The sequence below is a fragment of the Microplitis demolitor genome, chromosome 9 (assembly GCF_026212275.2).
Source record: "Microplitis demolitor isolate Queensland-Clemson2020A chromosome 9, iyMicDemo2.1a, whole genome shotgun sequence".
Lineage (NCBI taxonomy): Eukaryota > Metazoa > Arthropoda > Insecta > Hymenoptera > Braconidae > Microplitis > Microplitis demolitor.
This window is the reverse complement of record NC_068553.1, coordinates 16,654,003-16,678,694: the sequence shown is the minus strand read 5'-3', so window position 1 is coordinate 16,678,694 and position 24,692 is coordinate 16,654,003. Positions and strand designations below refer to the sequence as shown.

General features: G+C 28.9%; 4 protein-coding genes and 1 non-coding gene across 6 annotated transcripts; 3 read left to right on the top strand and 2 right to left on the bottom strand.

The window, feature by feature from the left end:
• Positions 1-2,188: 2,188 nt before the first annotated feature.
• On the bottom strand, positions 2,189-7,072 carry LOC103570144 (28S rRNA (cytosine-C(5))-methyltransferase). Its single transcript, XM_008547762.3, has 5 exons — positions 6,845-7,072; positions 5,376-5,637; positions 4,259-4,515; positions 4,053-4,168; positions 2,189-3,431 (listed from the first exon to the last, which is right to left on the bottom strand). Exons 1-5 carry the CDS (start codon positions 6,968-6,970, stop codon positions 2,252-2,254), a joined length of 1,941 nt encoding a protein of 646 aa, XP_008545984.3. The 5' UTR covers positions 6,971-7,072; the 3' UTR covers positions 2,189-2,251.
• An 842-nt stretch (positions 7,073-7,914) lies between these two features.
• On the top strand, positions 7,915-15,311 carry LOC103570145 (protein wings apart-like). The gene is made up of 7 exons (XM_008547763.3): positions 7,915-8,832; positions 8,935-11,577; positions 13,222-13,437; positions 13,503-13,682; positions 13,784-13,872; positions 14,058-14,159; positions 14,751-15,311. The coding sequence occupies exons 1-7, from the start codon at positions 8,649-8,651 to the stop codon at positions 14,898-14,900; spliced, it is 3,564 nt and encodes a 1,187-aa protein (XP_008545985.1). The 5' UTR covers positions 7,915-8,648; the 3' UTR covers positions 14,901-15,311.
• Positions 15,312-15,877: 566 nt separating this feature from the next.
• On the bottom strand, positions 15,878-19,300 carry LOC103570146 (BRISC and BRCA1-A complex member 2). 2 transcript variants are annotated; one of them, XM_014444206.2, is made up of 3 exons: positions 19,000-19,300; positions 18,621-18,925; positions 15,878-17,903 (listed from the first exon to the last, which is right to left on the bottom strand). In XM_014444206.2, exons 1-3 carry the CDS (start codon positions 19,151-19,153, stop codon positions 17,151-17,153), a joined length of 1,212 nt encoding a protein of 403 aa, XP_014299692.2. In that variant the 5' UTR covers positions 19,154-19,300; the 3' UTR covers positions 15,878-17,150. The 2 variants fall into 2 exon arrangements, with proteins under 2 accessions (XP_014299692.2, XP_008545987.2); XM_008547765.3 differs by having other exon boundaries at positions 18,621-18,922.
• A 721-nt stretch (positions 19,301-20,021) lies between these two features.
• On the top strand, positions 20,022-24,677 carry LOC103570147 (general transcription and DNA repair factor IIH helicase subunit XPB). Its single transcript, XM_008547766.3, has 6 exons — positions 20,022-20,215; positions 20,595-20,803; positions 20,888-20,998; positions 21,440-21,589; positions 21,676-23,421; positions 23,498-24,677. Exons 1-6 carry the CDS (start codon positions 20,185-20,187, stop codon positions 23,624-23,626), a joined length of 2,376 nt encoding a protein of 791 aa, XP_008545988.1. The 5' UTR covers positions 20,022-20,184; the 3' UTR covers positions 23,627-24,677.
• On the top strand, positions 24,269-24,341 carry Trnam-cau (transfer RNA methionine (anticodon CAU)). The gene has a single exon. It is a non-coding gene; the product is annotated as a tRNA-Met (tRNA).
• Positions 24,678-24,692: the final 15 nt, after the last annotated feature.

The window sequence follows — 24,692 nt, the reverse complement described above, 5'->3', positions numbered from 1 at the left end:
CAAGTGGCATTAGAAAATTATTACTGAGACTTCAAGTCACGCACTTGACTTCCGTTAATATCAACCTATTTTTTTAAATTATCTAAAAATTGATCTAGTGATCTAGTGATCAAATCGATCTCATAAATTATAAAAATTTTTTTACTACACTAATACTTCGAAAATTTTTTAAAAATTAATTAAATATTTTAAAAATTATGAATTTTTTTGATACTGAAGTTTGCCGCCGTCTAAAAAATTTTTTGATTTTTAAAAAAAACGATAAATTATAAAAAAAAAATTATTTTAAAAAAAAGCACCGATAGTTTTTACAATTTTTGACATGTGCATTTTTTTTTTTTTTTTTTTTTTTGTAACTGAGTTATCGAAAAAAACATCAAAAAATTGTCAATTGTCTGTCAACTTCTAGATCATAATTATTTATATTTTTTACTAGAATGCTTTTAAAAAATAATTGAAAAAAAATTTTTCTTGAATCTTTTGCAAGGCTGTCGTGTACTCAAACAATATAATTTTTTTCCACTGGGTTTCGTAATGCGAATGAGGTTTTAGCGTGTTGACTTGGTCAAACAACGAGTGGGTGAAAGGATACACGATTATTTGTTTTCTTTTTTTTTTTTTTTAATTAACATTTTTTTTTAACTTTCCAGAAGTTGAGATTACCGCTCGCAGCGTTATATAATACCTAGTAAAACGTGATATGACGTAGAATGCCGTTAATCGTGTCGTTGTAATAAGAATTTCGTGCTTTCCTGATCGACCTCGTCGGTCAGTTAAGTTGAGTCACTGGGTAACTCGACTACTGACTACCCACGACTTAATCACAATGAACTTTTCTCTAAGCTCAAACTCTGACCTACTTATAAATTAATTTACATATTAAATGTATGATATTCTATAAATATTTTATAAAAATATCATAAAAAATGGAAAAAATAAATTTAATAATCGCGTTATAGGAGGTAATTAATGAAATTTATTGTAATTTTACTCGGATGAGTTTTAACGGTCAAGTGCATGTGACGAGCTCATTTATTTTTTCACTCGACATTTTAAATTTTAAGTCCGATAATTAGACATTAAATTTGTAATAAATTTTATCTACATTATGATTGTTATGTTAATTTATGTAAAAATAGTCTCGCGTCATAAGCGATGCAATGAACATATTTATAAGGATTTGATATGAAAATATCTACAGTTGACTACGTCATAAGCCTGCTGTGATGTCTCTCCCCTTAATCGGTGGGTACTGGCCCAAAGGGCGACCACTTGACCACTTTTTTGAGTTTCATAGCAGACCCCGTTATAAGCCTCCGTTAAAATTACATAAATTATAAACTAACAATAGCAACAAAATATCTAAATTAATTATGAAAATTTACTATCGATCTTTCGCGGATAATAATTTTATAAATATTTAGTTAAATATTATTTATTGGCGATAATTGTAATGATTAATTACAATTAAAGCTTCTGTTACAATTTAAAAGTTTTATTGAGCATTATGTTGATCAATAACAATTATTATTATTATTACTTTCATTAATACCCTTGTCATTATTATTTTTTACATTACAATTATTATTTGTGTAAAAAGATAAGTATTTATTTCAGCGCTATAAGCACTAGAAAAATCGGGACATTGGCGCATGTGACAAAACGTAAATATGACGTTTAAAATTATATAAAATAAACGCAGGCTTATAAGGAGTAGTCGAGATCAAAACGAAACGCACGGAAGACTGAAATTTAAAAAAAATTTTCCCTGTCCCCTAGACCAGGCTTATGACAAATAGTCGACTATATTTGAATTCTTTTCCCATTGTTTTGTAATTTATCAAAGAAAATAATATTGTAGGGTAGATATGAATACTGCCGTAGTTTTAAATACACGAATATCTTAAGGCCTAAAGATATTATAACCAGTTGATTAAAGATATAAATTCACTTTTCTTTAAAATCAATAACTAACTTTATACGAACAAGCAAAGGATACAAAAATATTCATATTTATATTGTTTAAAATTTTTCAATCTAAAACTTACTTTCCAGTCGTTTATAAAATAAACTGTAAATTCTTCTATACGATCTTTGGACTTACTGACAAAATTCAAAAATTTTTATGGATTTTCGTATTTGTTCCAATTCTGGGTCAATTGTTTAAAAAATCTTTTTTTTTTAATAACATTTTTTTTATTGTCTTTATTATTTACAAAATCATTTGTCAAATATTACAATTATTTATAACTTAATTTTCTTTTTTTTTCTTCTTGATAACTATATCGTTACCAACTTCATTATTAATTTCCGTCTCTTTATTTTTTTTCTTCTTCTTTTTCTTACCACCGATTTCTTCATTATTTTCTTCTCCATTCATTTCATACTTTTCTTCAGTCTCTTTAATTTCCGTCTTTTCATTTTTTCTTTTCTTCTTCTTCTTTCCACCAATTTCTTCATTATTTTCTTTTCCATTAATTTCATACTTTTCTTCCGCCTCTTTAATTTCTATCTCTTCATTTTTTCTTTTCTTCTTTTTCTTTCCACCGATTTCTTCATTATTTTCTTCTCCATTAATTTCAGCCTTTTCTTTTGCCTCTTCACTCAATAATTTCTTCTTCTTCTTTTCACAATTTTCTTCATCTCCAACCTCATTCTTCACCTCCAATTTTTCATCTTTATCCAACGATTTCTTCTTCTTCTTTTTCTTCTTCTCTCCAGTCTCATTAATTTTAAATTCTTTCTCTTGTTCCTCGGTCTCTCCCTCACAATTTTCAAATTTCCTTTTATTTTTTCGCTTCTTCTTGTCTCTATTATCAAACTTTTTATCATCACTGTCATTATCCACCCGCTCACCTTTTAATCCACTCTTGAATTTTTTGAAATCCGGAAGCGGAACATCGAAATTACGTTCAAAGACAGCAACAAAAAATCCATTGCAATAATCAACATCTTGTCTTGCATACAAACAATTGTCTTTGCAATTGAACTCAACAGAACTGTAATTAATCCATTCATTGTTCAATAATTTTTTAACCGGAACCAATTTATAGGCATCGCCAATGTCATTTAAAATCTCATCGATAACCATTTCATTTTCTTCAGCATAAATTGAACACGTGCTATAAATAATCCGTTTAACTGACGGAAAATTTGATAACGCGTGACGCAATAAAAATACTTGGAATGATTGCAAACTTTTTAGACGCGATGGCTCGCATATACCAGCAGATTCATCAAGTTCTGGACGGTCCATACCCGAACCAGAGCAACTGGGATCTACTAGAATATATTCGATATCAGGATATTTTGTTGAGTCGATTGTCAATGAGTCGGCATTTATTGTCGTCACAATATTGGCACCGGATGATTGTATCAAGTCACAAAGTACTTGATATCTTCGCTCATTTCTTTCAACGGAATAAATTTTCCTGAAGTTATGAAAAAATTTTATTACAAATAAATATTTAGTAATTTTTCATAGAGAAAAAACGTGTGATTGGTTTTTAGTAAATATCTCTGTAAATATTGAGTTTTTGAAAAAAGTGCAATAGACCTTTTTTGTAGAGCTTCAAATTCTCTACAAAAAAGGTCTTTTATAAATTTTTAAAAAACTCAATAATTATTGAGATATTTTGAGTTTAAAATTCCAAGAGTTAGATATAGAAAATTCGAGTTTAAAATTGACTGGGGTTTATTTAAATTCTTGTGACTGTGGAAGACAAATAAAAATTTGATATTGAATGCCTTTGGACAAAGAATTGATAACAAAAATTTATTTATTTTACTTAATGAAATTCAAATTTTCCCGCCAAAAATTTAAAAGATCAATAAAAAAAATATGATTGATTTTTTATAAATATTTCTGTAAATATTGAGTTTTTGAAAAAATTGTAAGAGACCTTTTTTGTAGGGCTTCAAATTTTCTATAAAAAAGGTATCTTGTAATTTTTTCAAAAACTCAATAACTAATGAGATATTTTGAGTTTAAAATTTCCAGAATTAGATTACACTAAAATTATTTATTCATATTAGTAAATTATTATATTAACCCTTCATTTTGCATGATCGCTGCCAAATGAGTTGTCTTCATACCAGGTGCTGCGCACATGTCTAAAACAACTGACCCAGTTGGTGGATTTAATAAATGAGCTGGTAAACAACTTGCCTAAAAAAAGAAATATAAAAATCATAAATAAATAAACTTTAGTAGAATTTGAAAAAATTTTTGACTTAGTAACAATTACAAATAAATTACCTTATCCTGAAGGACAATGGCGCCAGATTTATATCCATCATGATCATAAAAATGGGTACCAGCAGCAAATGCAAATAATTCGCGTAAATGAAAATCTTGAATAAACGAGTAACCGCTTAAATTTTCCAGTGTCTCGAGATATGACTGATAGTTTTTACTTTTCGGTAATAAAGTAAACCCATCATTTATAAATTCTCTTATTGCGTCATCCACTGTCATTACGAGCGTATTAACTCGTACATAACGTGGCTTACCCACTGAAATAAAATAAGTAATCTTAAATAAAAAAAATTTTAATGATCTAGAAGTTAACAGGTAATCAAAAATTTTTGAATTTTTTTTTTACCAAATGAATTGCAAAAAAAACAAAAACTAAAAAAATGCACATGTAGAAAATTGAAAAAACTTTATGTGGAATTTTTTAAAATATTTTTTTTTTTAAATTTACCGCTTAAAAAAATTCAAAAATTATCAGACGGTTAATTTCAGTATCATAATTTTAAAATTAAAAAAAATAAATATAAACATCATTTATTACAAATATTAATTTATTTATAATGATAAATTTAAAGCCCGTACAATAAATGGAATTTCATATAAATATAATAATATATTTAAAAATTAATCATCTTTATTATGAGTATTAATTTCTTGCTGATTTGAATCAACAGAATCTTGTGATTCTTTCGGATCATCCGGTTCATTCAACGCTTTGTAAACAAATGACGCTATTATTAAATTTACAGTTATTACAGCAGCAGTTACTGATATACAATTACATTCAAAGTCAGTTAATTTATAATGAGTCGTTAGATAATGTTTTGTTCCATAAAATGAAACGAATGGTAAAGTGAACATTAACGCTGTGTAAAAAAATAATGTAAGATATGCATTAAAAGAACTCATTATCTATTATTTATATCAACGACAATATAAAAATTTTTTAAATTTTATTTTAAATAAAATCAATTCGTAATGAAGATTTTATGACTTCCAGTTTAAAAAGCGCCAAAAGAGCTCAGTATTCAAATGAAGCTGATGGTGATCAAGGAAACCGACGTTTTCTGAAAAAATAATAATCATCTTTTAATAATAAACGAATAAAAAATTTGATTACCTCTCTTGAATGGTTTTTTAATATCGGTAGTGTTTTTTAATTCATCTCGTAACTGATTTTCGTAATTTTTAATTGTCAAAATTGGTTTTGCATCGGACTGTAAGACTTGTTTCCCCCATATTAGTTCGGTTATTAGGACACGTGCTAGCCATTGATCCAATCGTGGTTCTTTTTTCAGTAATTGAGTTTTTTCAAGTAATTGAGTTAATTGAGACGAATGTTGCAATGTCGTTGCAGCGAGAGCATAAAGTGCTTTTACATTCTAATTTTATTTCAAAATTATATATTACAAATTTTAAATATATGTATGTATATTAATATATATTAATTAACATTGAGATCAATAATAATTAACTCGTAGGAAATGTGGCTATAGAATAATTTAATTATTTGAATTAAGTAAAACGTTTCGTAGTTGTTTCATTTCAGAATAATTCAACAATTTAAGGACAGATCGTATTTTGAACTTGGGTTTAAACTAGAATTCATTCAATCAAAGTAATAGTAATTATTTTTAGATAAAAAAGTACCTGCTAAAATTCAAGAAAATGATTTAGACCACTTGCGTATTTTTAAAAATTTTTTTAATTGATTTGTTGAAAAATAAATCGAAGATTGTGAATTGTCTACTGATTAGTATCGTAGTAAATTACTTTATATTTAACTTCTTTAAAATAATTCAATTTTTCGTTGCCCTATTTCCTGCGAATTATTATTATTATCAATTATTTATTGCTTTTACATTTTAACTTTTAACAAATTAATGATTACTTATTTTTTTATTTGAAAATTTGTAGTAAATTTTAATTATCCCATAAAAAATTTAATGAGCGAATGTAACTGACTCGAGACAATTTATAACTTTTAAATAAATAAATTAATTAATTAAAATAATGAAATAATAAAAAATCCGCGTACAGATTTTTCATTTGTGTAAATATGCATTTTTTAATTTCTACTCTAATCACATTTTATTAATTTATTATAAAATTCAAAAAGTTTACATTTTTTAGCTACATTCACACATAAAAATTAATTCCCATATAAACTATGAGTGTAATGTACTTGAAAATTAGCGATTTAATTAATTTTAAACAAATTAATAAAATGTAAGTGGAAAAAAATTCAAAAATGCGTATTTAAATAATTAAAAAATTCGCGCGCGCATTTTTTAAAATTTCTTATTTTAAATTTATTTAAATTAACAAATTGTCTCATATCTAATACATTTACACTCAAAATATAGATTTTAAATTTTAATTTTTATTTTTTATATCCGGTCTTTATAAATATTAAAATAATTTATCAGCTCCAAATTTCTTTTTTTAAAATTGTAAAATTTTTATTGACAGAATATTTAAAATTAAAATTAAAATAAATGATTTATTTTAAAAATTTTATATGAAAAAAAAAATTGATTAAATGTAAAAGCACGTGACAATAAATATATATTATTCACATAACCTTACCGGGTGTTTTCGTTCATAAACTAATTCTTTCAAACTGGCTTTGTGTTCAACTATTTTTTTAACGGTACTAGAGGCCGTTTTATAAAGCCGTGGAACTTTTACCGAATGTATAAATCCCTCAGACATATTTCATTTTTTTAAATTTAATTATATATAATAAATTATTTATATATTTGTATACCTGTCTAGCCGTCTGATACAAGATTATAAATTCAAGATAAATAAAAAATAATGACGTCAAATTACCAAATCAATGATTTCATAAAATAACAAGATCGTCAACTTAAGAAAAATTTTATCATCCTGAAGTTAGCAGACAATTTAAAATTTTTAAATTTCTCTTTCAACAAATCAATTACAAAAAAATAAAAACTAAAAAAATGCACATGTAGAAAATTTTAAAAACTACATGTGTAATTTTTTCAAATATTTTTTTTTTTTTTTTTATAAATTATCTTTAAAAAAAATTCAAAAATTACTAGACAACGGCTAACTTCAGTATCCAAATTTTGTGATCCTGAAAGTAGCAGATATTCAAAATTTGAATTTATTTTTAATAAATAAAATAAATATTGACATGTAGAATTTAAAAAAAAGTATCGTGCATATTTTTTAAAAATTTTTATGGTAAAAATTAACATTGTAATTAAAAAACGAGTGTGAATATAACTGATGTCAATTTAAAAATTTTTGAATAAATAAATAAAATAAAAATTTAAAAATTCGTATTTAGATCAATGCGCGCATTTTTTAAAATTTCATTACTTTAATTAATTAATTAATTAATTAAAAGTCCACTTTCACTATTGTAATTCATTATAATTCAAATCTGGCGCGATTTTTAAATTTTTTACCAATCGAACAAAATTTACTTTTCAAAATTTTTAATAAATTTTATCTCAGTTACAAATTTATGACATCTATTATTAAATTATAAATAATTAAATAAAAAAATAAATTATTCAAATAAAAATTTAGTTTTAAAAAGTGACAGGTGGTGGCGCTTCGGCCAAGTGTAATATTTTTGAATAAAATGTCCGTCTTATTAAAATAAAAGTGGTAGGGTCCAAGTCGAAGCAAAAAACCATCACATCGACAGATGGCAAAAATCATGTTATGATTAATATATTAAAATAATTATAATTAAATTTTTTTCATACATTTCCATTAATTATAATTATCTAAAACATAAAAGTAAGAAGAAAAAAAAACAAGAAATACGTAACTATAAATAGTTTAGTGTTTAGTATAAAGTTTATATTTGACAATCACAATTAAATTATCAAGTTATATCTTAATGAATAATAGATAAAATATACCTCACACACAAGTATATATACATATATACATCGGTTATAAATTACTCAGTGCATCCATCGGAGTCAGTAAAAAAAGACAGAAAACCGAAAGAGAAACGAAGCGCAAGAGAGCGAGAGTAGCAAATAGAACATGGCGTTTGTTTCTTTAATATCTACCGCAAATTAAATTCCGAATTAACTAATTATCTGTTTTATAACCAAATATTTTTTTTTTAAATTTAAATTTAATAATTTTAATGAGAAAGCATAAAAGAAATTTTATTTTAAAATTTTCAAATTTCTGGTAACTTTTTTTTACTCTTGCGCTTAAATTAATTCATTTAATTGTTTTATTATTATTATTATTATACATTTTTTTTTTTTTTACGTTAATTATGAAGATTTACGGTGGTGTTATCAGTGAGTTTATAAAAATATATTTATGAAATAAAATATAATTAAATGAAATTAATTATTTGTCGTGATAAAAAAAAATTAATAATAAAATGACGTCACGTAGTTATACAAAATCATACAGTCGTAAGGTGAATAGTGTTACACCTGGTAGCATTCAATTTGACAAGCTATTTCGGGAAAATAGTAACCGCCCATCAGCTGCTAAATCTGCTGGTACTGTTGGCAAATGGGGTATAACATCATTTACATCAATACGAAGTACCAACATCAATGGTAATTATAAATATATATATTTTTTTTATTCATTTTATTGCTGTATAAATTTTTCAGCTGTCAGTTATCAAAATTTTCAAATAAATTTTAAATAAATTACAGGACGTAAAGACGAAATCCACAAGACTTTTGGTACCAAAAGAATGAAACTGGATTACGGTAATCAAAATGCTCAAGTAAACACTAAAAATTCAAACAAAGATCCGTTCTCATTTGAAACTGACCTAGACCCTAAGTCAGAATCATCAGTGACAGCATCAGTACCAACAGTGCCAGTAGTAAAACCGAAAAAATTTTTCAAAAGCCGGAATGCTCCTGTGGTAGACGAATCTAAAGTTGATTTAAATCGACAGTTACCTGTACCTGATCATCACCAGCAGCTGCAGCAGCAGCATCACCACCATCACCATCCGCGTGCTCGTTCGCAAAAAGTTCACACGGCTAGCAAAGTCCAAGCCAAGGCTTACACACCAGTGCGTAAAATAAGCGAGTGTATGGACAGTAGCTCGAGTGATACGTCGACTCGCGATGATGGGAAACCTCCGATAGTATTGAGAATATGCAAAGGTACTGCTCGCTTAGTAAGTGGCGACAGTAAAGAAGTAACAGAGTGTGAACCTGACACGTACAGAATTTCACCACCAAGCCCGGCAAAACAGGACCTAGTAAAAAGCAGTCCCGAAATTAGGGACCAAAGAACCTCAGCGAAGCCACTAAATATACAGCAGCCTTCAGTGACAACTGTCTCTATTCCTCTAGACGAAGATGTGCCAACCCGACGTACGACTCGTAGCCGGGCGAAAAATCTTAACTTGGATCTCACACCACCACCAGCACCCGCACCAACGGGACAAAATTCATCTGGGCTGTCACTAACTCTCCGTAAGTCAGTAACTGACTCAAACAACACCCTCATATCTCACTACGACATAGTAAAGACTGACTGTCCGAGTTATCAAACCAAACCGGCTGTGGTAGAGCCAGCAATTGGACGTAATCATCCACTGCCAACATCAACTCAAGAACTCATTGACATTCTCTCCAGTGAAGCTGCAGGGGATCCTTCGTCATCAAGACTAGACCCGCCAGCATCACCTTCACTGTCAGTACCTTCAGCTGCTGATGAATCCGAACCTCAAGATTTAGAAAGTATTACCACAGATGTCCAGCACTGCTCTATAGATTTACCACCGCCAGCTCCACCGCAGTCAGACGTTCAATCGGACCCAGAGTCAGTGTCTGACAATTCCCACCACACGTACGACGAGGAACCGATTTATAACCCGACGTACAATCAAACAGAGTCAACAGAGACAAAGCAGGACCATGATCACAATGAGGACCGACCAGTCGCCAAAGCTCTCGTCGACCAGGACTGGTTTTCCGGAAGCGAAGACAGTGAAGCAGCGAGCGGTAACACGGAAACAGAAACTCAAACAAGCGAACCAAGTTCAGTTTCTGTCGAGCAGACTCCGATGACAGCGAAACCAGCTGTCAAGAAGGGAAGTATTTTCAAAAGTCGGTCAGCTGGAGCGACAAATGGCAACAAGCGTCGCGCACTTTATAAGCACAAGTGGTGCGACAACGACAAGGAATCGATTGCGCCAGAAAATATCGTAGCGAATACTTCAGCACCTAATGCAGCATCGGGATCCACCAGCGCTGGACCCGGTGTTGACTTCGACGAGCTCGAAGACTCGACACTGACTCGAGTCGTGACTTATCCCGAGTACGACACCGAGTTCGGTGACGATGCCGAGGCAATAACGAGCGTGAGATGCGGGAAAAAAGTCAAGGGATTTTATACTGTTGTAAAAAATGTAAAAAAGGCTCATCAGATACAAGAGAGCGGGGAATTCCAGGAGTTTAATGACGATGTTGAATATATTTTAGACACTTTGCGTGAGAATAACCCGAATGCGACTCGATGCTTGAGTGCGATTCGACTTGCCAGCAAATGTATGGCGCCGGCTTTCCGGATGCACGTAAGAGCGCATGGTACAGTCGCTAAATTCTTCAAAGCTCTGCATGACGCGACCAAAGACCAAAGTCTTGGCTTGTGTACAGCGACGGTGATGTTTGTGCTGAGTCAGGATCGGCTTGCTATGGACTTAGACCGCGATTGTCTTGAACTGATGCTGAGTCTTCTGGAGTCGGATGCCAGCCACAAAGACGCTCTCGATGACTGCGGGCTAAGTCGTACAGAGTTGCAGAAAAATAAGGAAAAAGTGCGGCAGCTGTGTGCTGATATCCAGTCCCAAGGTCACGCTAAGCACCTAAATCTGGACAATATTACTGTGGGACAATTGGCCATGGAGACTCTGCTGAGTTTGACGTCCAAACGTGCTGGCGAGTGGTTCAAGGAGGAGCTGAGAGAACTGGGTGGTCTTGAGCATATCGTTAAGACGATAACTGATTGCCATCGATTCATCAAGGCCAGCAACGTCACGCGAACTGGCTGGTCTGAGCCCTTGCTTGATAAACTTAGAAAGGTCGATAGATGTTTGAGAGTTCTGGAAAATGTGACCCACATGAATGAAGAGAATCAGGTCTATTTGTTGAACTATGAGATGGGTATTTTGGTCAGCACTATGGTCAGCTTGTATCATCTCTGTGGAATGGAGATTGTTATTTATCCTACTATTGATGTCAGTGATAAAACGTCAACTGGGGCTGTCATACGTGAATGCATATTTGCTATTTTAAAAGTTCTTATTAATCTCACGCATCGATTCAATCGACAATGTAAGATTTTTATTATTATTATAATTATTACGAGCAACCTGCAGTCTCTAGATGACTGTCCGAGTATTGGTACCAAATTTATTGAATATGATTTGAATTTAAATGTTTATTGAACTCTAGACTCTAGAATCTTTTGTTTATTTGTATTTTCATTGAAATTTGAGACAAATTTCATCTGATTCGCAAACTTATTGATTTCGATGATTGTATAGTCATAGGACCCTTAAAAAAAAATCTACAGTCAAATTTTTTTTTCATTAGTTGTCTGATATATTTTTTTTACTGATATCAAATTAAATTTCTGATTTTTTTATCAAGGAAGACATAGCATACAATCAATTTCTTTTATTTTCTTTCAATTTTATATACATACATATATTAAGTCATATTTAGTGACAGTATAATTGAAATATTAATTAATTTCGAGAAAATAAATACAATTCTTTTTCCCGCGTAATTTAAATGTTATTCGAATGATATAGATAAGTTGATTTATTTGAATACTCAGCAATAGAAAAAGAGTTTAAAGTATGAAAAGGCATAAATTCAAGTCAAGAACTTTATAATGATACCAAATTTAATAATATTATCATACTTTATTATATAAATATGACAAGAACAAAATTTTCCTTATTTTCTTAATAATATAGACCTCGTACTCGATCGAGGAACTAGTACCTGGTGTCGTACTTGGTTTTTAACACAGTCAACTCATCATAAGCCTGGTCTAGGGGACAGGGAAATTTTTTTTTTAATTTCAGTCTTCCGTGCGTTTAGTTTTGGTCTCGACTACTCGTTATAAGCCTGTGATTATTTTATATAATTTTAAACGTCAAATTTACGTTTTGTCACATGCGCCAGTATCCCGATTTTTCTAGTGCTTATAGCGCTAAAATAAATACTTATCTTTTTACACAAATAATAATTGTAATGTAAAAAATAATAATGACAAGGGTATTAATGAAAGTAATAATAATAATAATTGTTATTGATCAACATAATGCTCAATAAAACTTTTAAATTGTAACAGAAGCTTTAATTGTAATTAATCATTACAATTATCACCAATAAATAATATTTAACTTAATATTTATAAAATTATTATCCGCGAAAGATCGATAGTAAATTTTCATAATTAATTTAGATATTTTGTTGCTATTGTTAGTTTATAATTTATGTAATTTTAACGGAGGCTTATAACGGGATGTCTGCTACGAAACTCAAAAAAGTGGTTAAGTGGGTACTGTTTGGACTCAGTATCTGCTGATTTAGGGGAGAGACTTACGGGCAGGCTTATGACGCAGTCGACTGAATTATTATTATCTAGAGTAGAAACATCGTTAATTAAAAAATAGTTCATTTGAACCTCTTACAAAATATCTGCTGAAATTTACGAGATAATTACATTAATTAATTTAAAAGTCATTTTAAAAGTAATTAAATTTTTTTACAATTTTATATATAAAAAAAAAACATTATCGAATTAAAAGTTTCGCGATTAAAGTTTAAGATTTTTTTTGTCAACAAAAGTGTAGAGAATTTAATTAGCTTTTAAATGGTGACTTTATTTTATCTACTTATCTCTTAAAATTTTATATCCTTTTAATGATAATTAATTAATTTTTTTTTTCTTCTCTTTTATAGCTTTTGGTAGTAAATCAGTTGGATCACAAAGTAATGTATTAGACTGTAGTTTGAATCTCTTATTGCGAGTACCAGAATCATTACCGGAAGAAAAACGATTTGATATGATGATATTGACACTTATACTGTTAATTAATTTAATTGAACAGTGCGATGATAACAAAGAATTGCTCATTAAATCTAGGGCACCACCGTGTCCGGAAAATTTATTTGATCGTAAGTTTAATAAATATTAATAAATTTATTTTTATTTATATCATTTATCTATTTATTTAATTTAGATCAAGAAGGTGGCGTTGATGCGCTTATTGATTTATTTTATAAACAAGAAGAAATGGCACGTGGGGAAGAACAAAAAACTGATGATATTTTAGATGGAAAAAAAGATTCTGAACAATCAGAAACTGTATCAGCTCCTGCTAAAACACAAGAAGAATTTATTGCTGAGACTGTAGCTAAACGTAATATATTATTATTATTATTATTATTGTTTTTTTTTTTTTTTTTTTTTATTAATATTAAATTTTTAATTATTTATATTTTATTTAATTTTTGATTGCAGTTTTACAGAAAGCTAGTCGTCATATGGAACACACTATGATTGGTGCGCATGTAGTACTTTTACTTGGAAATTTAATTATGGATAATATGGTATATATATTTTTTCTACATACAGTCGAGTCGCGTTATAAGTCTGGCTTGTATTTTTTTCTTTTAACCAGACTCGCGTTAATATGAGAGAGACACTAATAGGACTTATAACGCGACTCGCCTGTATAAATTTTATGAATGAATGCTGATATAAGTAATTAATAATATATATTTGTTTTTTATAGGAATATGAAACACTAGTACGCGGTAAACTTCCTGACCATAATTTCTCATTGATGATTTCTATACTACAGAAATTTTACAATTTTATGAATTTAACGACATCGGTAAGTACTCTATTTTTCTTTGTCTTCAATGGTCATGAGAAATCGAAAATATCCCAGACAATTTTAAACTTGGCATTCCTGTTTCTAATTCTTAGAATTTAAAATTCAAAATATCTCAATAACGATTGAGTTTTTGAAAAAAGTATAAGAAACCTTTTTTATAGGAAATTTGAAGCCCTACAAAAAAGGTATCCTACAATTTTTCCAAAAACTCAATATTTACAGAGATATTTACAAAAAACCAATCATACTTTTTTTTATTAACTTTTAAATTTTCGCGGGAAAATTTCAAATTTAATTTTTTAAAATAATTATATTTTTTAAGAAATAAAAATTTTTCATAATTTCTATGTCCAAGTATATTCACTTTATATCAAAATCATAAATACTTTTTAACGCAATGCCATTTTTTCCATTTTTCAAAAATTCAAATTCAAATTTCTGATAAAAATATCTCCGATTCCTGTAACTCATTAAAAACACTAGAATCTTATGAACGAATATTAAAATTAATCCCGGGTGTGACCACTGAAGCTTAAAAATCAATAAAAAAAAATCAATACCTTTAAATAATAAATTATATATTTCCAGAGCGAAGCCAGTAATTTTGGTATTCACGCGACCGACAAAGTTCTTAAATTTTTAAAATTATCTGACGCGCGAATTGAAGAGGACAAAAATGCATTACCATTACCAGCACTCGAGGAATCTAGTATTATGTTAGATTTGTCATCATCTTGATCACAATATCGCGGGTGTATTTCTCGAGAGTGTGTTCCGATTAACAGGTACGTCGACAGAGCCAAAGTTACAAGTGTCCAATAATTAAAATTCATCTAAAACAAATAACTAAATAAATAAATACTAATAATAATAATAATAATAATTAAAAATAAATAAATAAATCACACTGTGGAAGAACCTGTTTTATAATGAATGCATATTTTGATATATTATATATATATATTTATTGGTTAAAAATATTTATTGTAGTATTCTCTTCAATCTTTTACTTATTAATTATTATAAATTAATTAAATATGGCTTAATTTTTAAATAATTACAAAGATAATTATTTTTTTTTTAATTTTAATCATAGTTACTTAAAAAAAATATATATATATATATATATACATATACATACATTCGTAATAATTAATTTCATCACTTTCTACACATTTTTTAGAATTTTTTTTTTTTTAATCTTATTTTGAATAAATTAATTATTAGAAAATTTTTTTTTTTTTTTTTTTTAATTTAATTTAAATTTCTTTTGTTTTATTTTATGAAAAACTAAGAACACTCACGTTGCATATAAATAATTGTTGTAACAAAAAATTATTTTCAAGTGGCGGGAAAAAAATTTTCAAAATTCATCTCGAATGCTTTGTTAATTAAAAATTACTGATATAATTGTTAGTTAATTGAAAAGTTAATTATTGATATAAAATGAAATTTAATAAAAAAAAATTGATGGTAATGAGGTTGATAATAAAGTAAATTAATTAATCTAAATAAATAAATAAAATAAAATAAAAGAGCGTAAGAACGATAAGCCACTGATTATTTTAAGGATATAGTGTTATTGCAGTGTAAGTTTATTTTAATATTAAAAACTAAATAAATAAAAAAAAAATAAATCTTATATTTAAGAATTGTAAATGTAAATTTATAAATTATGATAATTGTACCTTACATATTAAAAAAAGACAAATCAATTAACTGTTTTATTAAATTTTTTATTAGAAACTTTATCACTTTAATCCAGAAGTTGATTAATTTTTTAAATTTTTGAATTTTTATTACAATCACACTCAATTGCCTACAATATTTTTTCGTACATTGGAAATTCTTACGGCTACCAAAATTTATTCTAGTTCTATTGCCTATGGAAATATTAAATATGTAATTTAATTGCGAAAAAAATAATTGCAGTTCTATTGCCTAGAAAAATAATTCATGATGTTTGATTGATTGCTATTTAATTGTGAACCCAATCAAAGAAATTTCTAATTAATGTAGATGCTCCTGATTTTCCTGAGAAAATCTTGTACTTGAGGAGAAATGATGACAAAGACCGATCACTTGATAAAAAAAAGACGATTGATCTGTAAAATATGAGAACCGCGGTAGTCTTGACAAAAGTATAACTCGCCCGGTCCATAATAAGACACTGGGTTGAATCTCATAGTCGACTTAGGGAATCACCTGATCAGCTCACTAATTTCTGATAGAAAACTCTGTCAAGTTTTACAGTTGCTATTGTCAAGACTACCGAGGTTCTGATATTTTTCAGACCAGCTGCGTTTTTTTTATCAAGTGATCGGTCTTTAACATTGATCATTTCTCCTCAACAAGTACAAGATTTTCTCAGCAAATAAATCAGAAGCTTGTCTACATTAGTTAGGAATTTCTTTGATTGGGTTCACAATTAAATAGCAATCAATCAAACATCATGAATTATTTTTCTAGGCAATAGAACTGCAATTATTTTTTTCGCAATTAAATTACATATTCAATATTTCCATAGGCAATAGAACCGTAGAATAAATTTTAGTAGACAGCAGTAAGAATTTATAATTAATACCTTTCCCATTAAAATTTTTTTTATTCAATCTTTAAAAAAATTATCAACTTCCAAATCCACTAAACTAACAAAAGAAATACTTATTACATCTAACCTGTAACAAAATAAAAATAATAGTAAAAAGCACTGAAATTATAAACTATTTTTGGTTTCATAAAAATTAAACTTCTATTTATTTTTTTTAAACCAAAAAAAAAAAAAATATTTCATAACTGAAAAATTATTAAAATAATTTCTTAAAAAAATATAAATGCTCAAGTAAACTCAAATTTTTTTAAACGTAAAGTCTTGTCGCATAAATTATTTAAATAAACAAATTAATATAAGAATTAAATACTTTTAAGATGCATAATAATAATTATTAATTAATTAATTAATTAATAAATAATAATAATTATCATCAATCAATATCGACGACTTCTTGACAATTTTTTAAATTTCTCAACTTCAGTTTCCAAAATATAATGAAAAGCTTCGCTAATCATTCTAATGGGTTTCCAACGCGGACTATAAGGAATACTATAAACATTACGCTTAGGAAGTTCATCAGAGTGATTAGTTTGATAGCAAGACTGTAATGTGTAGTTTGGTGGTTCAGAAGGAAACTTATTTGATAGATGGATATGTAAAAAAAAGTGAAAATCATTGTGATTAAGTAAGAGAGTAATGAATGAAAAGTCAAGAGCGTCGTATTCTATAACACTAGCGCCCTGTAATACGAGAGCCATAGTAATAAACTCGCGTTTCTTCTCAAAATTTTCTATTACTGCATTCATTTTATCAGTAATCAGTTTCTTTATTTCCTGAACGTACGTCATCAGGTGTTTCATTGGTTGAAAAGGCGGCAAATGAAGCGTATTTGAATTTCCAAGCACGTCTTCTAAGCTGGTTGACAAGTACAGCAGAGGGACAATACGAGACCAGTATAATTGAGAAAACGTCACTTGTAACGTAATGGCATCTCGGTCTGTTTCGTTGCCACTGCGACGAGGTAATCGTGAAAAGTCCAGAGCGATGCGTATGAAAAAACGCGCTTCGTTTGGATCTATTGTGTCGGGTATTAGAATTACTTCAACGTCTTCTTCACATATTTCTGTATTTTTTAACAACATCTCGTATTCATGTGACAAACGTTCATGATTTTTCAACTTTTCAACCTAAATAAGAAATTTAATAAATTAATTATCACAAATTAAATAGGATATTGTGTGACAAGGGATGAAAAAGGATTTTAGATCAGAGTGAAGGTTGACATCATCCGCAGTCTGAAATTGTGTTCAATTTACGTCTTTTTGAAGGCTTATAATGACTTCTTAAAGATGTCATTTTTAAGAACTCTTAATTAGGTTCTTGAAGACTCCATAAATAAGACGTCATTTTTGTGACGACTAAATATATTCATTTTTAAACTTCTTTATGAAGTCAAAATTAAGAGCTCTTTAAAGACGTCATGGTAAATTCATACTGAAGTCTTATTGGCGAAGTCAGAAAAAATAACTCTTTTTAAAGACGTCTTACTGAGCTCGCTAGGTAGCTCATTTGACATCTTGAGAACTTCTTAAAGACTCCTTTAAGATGTTGATGAGATGTCCAAATCATAAATAGAAATTCATTTAAAACTTATCAAGACGTCATTTTGCTATCTGGGACACTATGGGATGTTCAGAAATTAACTCTGGAAGAGAAAGATGCAGCTTTTGTGCTGATAAATGTTATCTAGTTGAACCAGGTAACGATTCGACTGCCGCAACGTTAATAAGTTTTCTGGAGGAGGTAAATGAGGTCAGGTATTCTTTCGTACCTCGGGTTTTAATTAAACCATGTGATTTAGTCAAATACCGGCTAAAATATATAAATTTATATTAATTAATTACCTGATGTTTGCGATAGTAGACAATAAATTCCACTATCACTTTAATCAAACAATCAGGATCACGTGGGTCCCAATTAACAAGACTCGGCACATTATTTTCCAGTTCTTCTAAATCAGGATCAGTTAGAAATGTCTTATCATCAAATTCAAAATCCGGACCCAGTTCTGGGTTCGATTGATCGAATAAAATTTTCCAGTTCAACATTTGATCAGCATAAGGTATCAGTAAACTAAACCGATCAGCTTCGTCATTATTTTTACTCGAAGAAAAATCACTTAAAATTATTTTCTTGTGCTTAACTCCTGCTTAATTTAATAAATAATTATTTTATATACAATATACACATATATATTATTAATTACATATTTTTTTGACTTACCGAATGCTTTGAAATTTATTACACGCTGGATCAGTGGTTGAAAAGTTGGATTAACTTTTTTGTTTCTTGTTTGTATTTGAAAATTTTTATTTGTTTTCATTGTTCCATATGAGTTGATTGTTTTTTCATAATAATTATTATCCATATCCATCATTTTGATTTTATTTTTTTGTTTTATGTGGAATTTAAATACTAAATAATTTTATAAAAAAATATATCAAGATGAAATATCAACTTTGTAACCTTTTGGAATTTATGACCATCGGTACAAATTCTTATCAAAAGACAAATGACAAATGACAATTACTACTATACACATAAATATATACAACATAGACAATAATAATTATAATAATAATAATAATTCGCGATTTTAAAATTGAAAACGCGCCTTAAAAATTTTATGGACATGTGAATAAAAATGATATTTTTAAAACAAAAGAATAAAAAAAGAGTGTGAATTAGCAGACGAGAGAATTTATAAATTTTAAATAAAAAAAATTAATTAATTAAATTAATGAAATTTAAAGAAAGCGCGGTTTTTAAAATAAGTGTGAATGTAACTGATAACTGAAGTTACACGTCAAATAATTTTAGGATTTTTTTTTTTAGATAAATTATAAAAAAAAATATTTTGAAAAATTGCAATTGTAGTTTTTTAAATTTTTTACATGTGCATATTTTTAGTTTTTTTTTTATTTGCCTGTTGAAAAAAAAACGAAAAAGTTGTAAACTGTCTGTTAAGTTGTAACTGACAAGTGACAGTTTTTTAAATTTTTGAATCAATAAATAGCGTGAGTAGAAAAAAAAAAATGAAAAAATGCGTATTTTGATAATTTAAAAATCAGCGCGCATTTTTTAAAATTTCATTATATAATATATTATATAAAATATTTTATTTAATTAATTTAAAATTTATGTATGCTACATTCACCCTTGTAAATTAGGTATTTATTTTATCAACGGATTTTGCCGGTGAAAATGACAATAAAGGAGCCACTGTCTGTAAAAAAAAAAAAAAAAATAAAAATAAAGGAAACGTCTGTAAACAGTATATGAAAGTACAATTAAAGTATTTAATTATAAAAACAGTTGTTTTAATTATTATTTAGTATAATTATTTTTGTATGTTAAGTTGAAAGTTAAATAATTATTAGGATAATAAGTTTTATTTAAAAAATCAAAATGGGGCCACCGAAACGCGTAAAAAAAGATGGTAACCTTATTTTACTTTATTATATTATTTTAATTACTTATTGTTAATTTTAAATTTTTAATTACTTAATTATAATGAAAATTAAAAGATTAAAAATAAGTTGATGAAAATTTTTTAAAAGTCTTCTGTTTTTTCTAAAATTTGTTGTAAAAAATTTGTATTTAAATTTAAAAATAAAATAAATCCCCGGTTGCTGTTTTTATTTCTATTTCATTTTATATTTAAAATATACTATTTTTTTTTTAATTTTTCCATATCTTTAATTTTTTCCAGTAAAAATTTTTTTCGCTGTAGAAATTTAAAATTTTTGGATGTCTGCTAACTTCAGGGTCATTTTTTTTTAATTATTTATGTCTAGTATAATTTTTTTTATGTATAGATCGTACGAAATCAAAAAAACGCAAAGAAGAAGATGATTACAATGATGATGATTACGGTGAAAATATTGACACTGATGGTATACCAGACGCTGCTAAAAATGATGCTGAAAAAATGGATGAAAATGCTCTGGAGGATGAATTCGGTGCGAAAGATTATCGTTCACAGATGATATTAAAGCCAGATAATGCACTGAGACCTCTATGGGTTGTATGTAACAAAATTATTTAAATTTCAATTATTTATTTTGCTTTCTTTTAAGTATTCAATTGTAATTAAATATTTCTTTTTTAGGCGCCAAATGGTCATATTTTTTTGGAATCATTTTCACCAGTTTATCGACACGCTCATGATTTTTTAATTGCTATCTCAGAACCTGTTTGTCGACCTGAGCATATTCATGAGGTATTTTATATTTTTTTAAAATTTAATTCAAATTCCTATTAATTAACTGTATGCGAATAGTGCAAACGTACGAATTATTCAAAAATTTTCGGATAATTTTAAACTTTTCAAATTATTTATACACAGGAAAAAGAATAGTCTTATTAAAAGAATCTATTTAGAACGATTAGAAAAAAAAAATTTTAATACTTTTTAATGCTTTTGAATCACTCTTCTTATGGGCATTTAACATTGCAAATCGTTTCTTTTAATCAGGGATGGAAAAATTAGTTTCAAATATCAGCAAAGATAAACTTAAAGATAGGAACGTTTTTCGCGCAATGAAAAAAATTTGAAAGCAAAATTCTACTGGATGATTAGATTTCTAGAATGTTTCGCATATAGATGCTGGTATGTCAGCTGAAAATCTTGTATAACTTAAAATAAATAATTATTTTTCAGTACAAATTAACAGCTTACTCACTCTACGCAGCAGTGAGTGTCGGATTGCAAACCCATGATATAATTGAATATTTAAAAAGATTAAGTAAAACGAGTATTCCCGATGGTATAATTGAATTTATACAGTTATGTACACTATCATACGGCAAAGTAAGTCCTGCAATAACAAATACTCTGTTACTTAGTTGTAATGAGTAATAAAATCTATTTACTATTTTACATTTTTAATTGTCCAGGTGAAATTAGTCTTGAAGCACAACAAATATTTCGTCGAGTCACCATTTCCTGACGTACTTCAAAAATTACTAAAAGATCCAGTTATCCAAGAATGCCGTCTCCGTAAAAAAGTCGATGATCCTGAGAAAGACGGCTTGATAACGAACATCCAAACTAAAACAGCTGCCCCGCAATTCGGTGCTAAACCACTGGCAGTGAACCCAGCAGCATCCAGCACTGGTGACACTAAAGATCCAGCTGCTGAAACAGCTCCTGTACCTGAAGACATTACAAAATTTTTTGATAAAATGGACAAAGAAGATGAAGACGAAGAGGAAGACCAGCAACTAAAAATAGTTAGTTTTGAAGTCAATCAAGAAAAAATAGAAGTAATTCAAAAGCGTTGCATCGAATTAGAGTACCCACTGCTAGCAGAGTATGATTTCCGAAATGACACAATCAATCCAGACATAAACATTGACTTGAAACCATCAGCAGTATTGCGGCCATACCAAGAAAAAAGTTTACGCAAAATGTTCGGTAATGGACGCGCACGTTCTGGGGTCATCGTCTTGCCCTGCGGTGCTGGTAAAAGTTTAGTTGGGGTCACAGCATGTTGTACTGTACGCAAACGTGCTCTCGTACTCTGTAATTCGGGTGTATCAGTCGAACAATGGAAGCAACAGTTTAAAATGTGGTCGACTGCCGATGACTCGATGATCTGCCGGTTCACCAGCGAAGCCAAAGACAAACCAATGGGTTGCGGAATACTTGTGACAACTTATTCCATGATAACTCACACGCAGAAACGTTCATGGGAAGCTGAGCAAACAATGAAATGGTTGCAGGAACAAGAATGGGGTATTATGGTTTTAGATGAGGTGCATACGATACCCGCTAAAATGTTCCGTCGTGTATTAACTATTGTACAGTCGCATTGTAAATTAGGTTTGACTGCAACACTATTGCGAGAAGATGATAAAATAGCAGACTTGAATTTTTTGATTGGTCCTAAATTGTATGAGGCCAATTGGTTGGAATTACAGAAACGTGGTTTTATTGCGCGGGTACAGTGTGCTGAAGTTTGGTGTCCGATGACACCTGAATTCTATCGGGAATATTTGAACTGTAAAATGAGCAGAAAATTGTTACTGTACGTTATGAATCCAAGTAAATTTCGTGCTTGTCAATATTTGATACGTTATCATGAAAGACGTGGTGACAAGACGATTGTATTCTCTGATAATGTGTTCGCGTTGAAACATTACGCGATTAAAATGAACAAGCCGTATATTTATGGGCCAACTAGTCAGAATGAACGAATTCAAATTTTACAAAATTTCAAATTTAATACTAAAGTTAACACGATATTTGTAAGTAAAGTTGCTGATACGTCATTTGATTTGCCAGAGGCAAATGTGCTGATACAAATTTCATCGCATGGTGGATCAAGAAGACAAGAGGCGCAGCGATTGGGACGGATTTTGAGAGCCAAAAAAGGCGCGATTGCTGAAGAATATAATGCGTTCTTTTATACATTAGTATCACAGGATACTGTTGAAATGAATTATTCAAGAAAACGTCAGCGGTTTCTTGTCAACCAGGGGTACGCGTATAAAGTTATCACTAAATTGTCAGGAATGGATGAAGAGCCAGATTTGTTTTATAAAACTAGAGAGGAACAGGGTCAATTATTGCAGCAAGTTTTGCTAGCCAGTGATACGGATGCTGATGAGGAAAGAATTCCGGGTGATGGTCCTCGTCCTGTAAGTTATTTTTATATTTTTATTGTTATGGCGATATGATCGTATGCATAAAGGTTATAATTAATATTTTTTGTAGATTATGAGAAAAGCTGGAAACTTAGCATCGATGTCTGGAGCAGACGATGCAGTTTATTACGAGTATAAAAAATCAGCGTCTTCATCGACAGCGAATAAACATCCGTTGTTTAAGAAGTTTAGATCATAACTTTTTTGTTTAATATGGAAGATATTGAAAATGTATCTAATTTATTTAAATTATAATAAATTTGTTACTGATATTAAGCGACGAAAGAAACATGAAAGAGTTGATTTCTAAGATTACTCGAGTAATTTTGGATTTTAATTCTAGTAGATTATCGTCGAGTTGAACAATTTTGAGGAGTTGAGGCTGAGTAAAGAAGTAAATGAGTAGAGTTATAACGATTTTCCTTGAGTAGAGATGTTGTGAGTAAACATATCAATACAAATATAAACTTATTTTGTTCACAACGGTTTTCAGATAATTTTGTCCCAGCTTTTCTCTGAAATAAAAGCTCTAAACGCAAAATAAAGACACAGACCCGATGCTTTACTCTATGAACTAGTGAAGTGCACTTGAATTTTTCGATAATTTCCATTTCTTTACGAGAAAAGCTTGGACAAAGTTCCTATTTAATGTACAAGTGCAACAGAGATAGTACCGTTTATCCAGTTGAGTGCGAATAGAGAAACAAATGAAAACGCGTCTTAAATAATTTGATATGAAATCATATTTTTAAAAAATTGATTTCTATAGTTGGGGCCATCTGTTTTTTTTTTTTTGCAATTCTATGATTCATATCCGACAAACCACTTGCTACATGTAATTGCTTCGGTAGCGCAGTAGGCAGCGCGTAAGTCTCATAATCTTAAGGTCGTGAGTTCGATCCTCACCCGGAGCATTACTTTTGTTTTTATTTGCAAAAATCTAATATAATTTTTGGTAAAATTTTTTTTTTAATTTAATTTAAATTAATAACGAAGACTTAAAACATAACACAAAGGATTTTGTTTATGCATTTTAAATAATTAGGTATGTCGTTTACTTTTTAAAAAATTAAAATTTGTTAAGCTAATTTTTTTTTTTTAATTTAAATTTTACACAACTTGACACAAATTTAATGGAAACAATTGACATGATTTATTTAAATAGCATGAAAACTAAATTTATAGAAGATAATTTTGTAAATTTAAAAAAATGTTACTGAAAAGATATTGACTATAAAATATGTACTAGAACAGTCTCCATATCA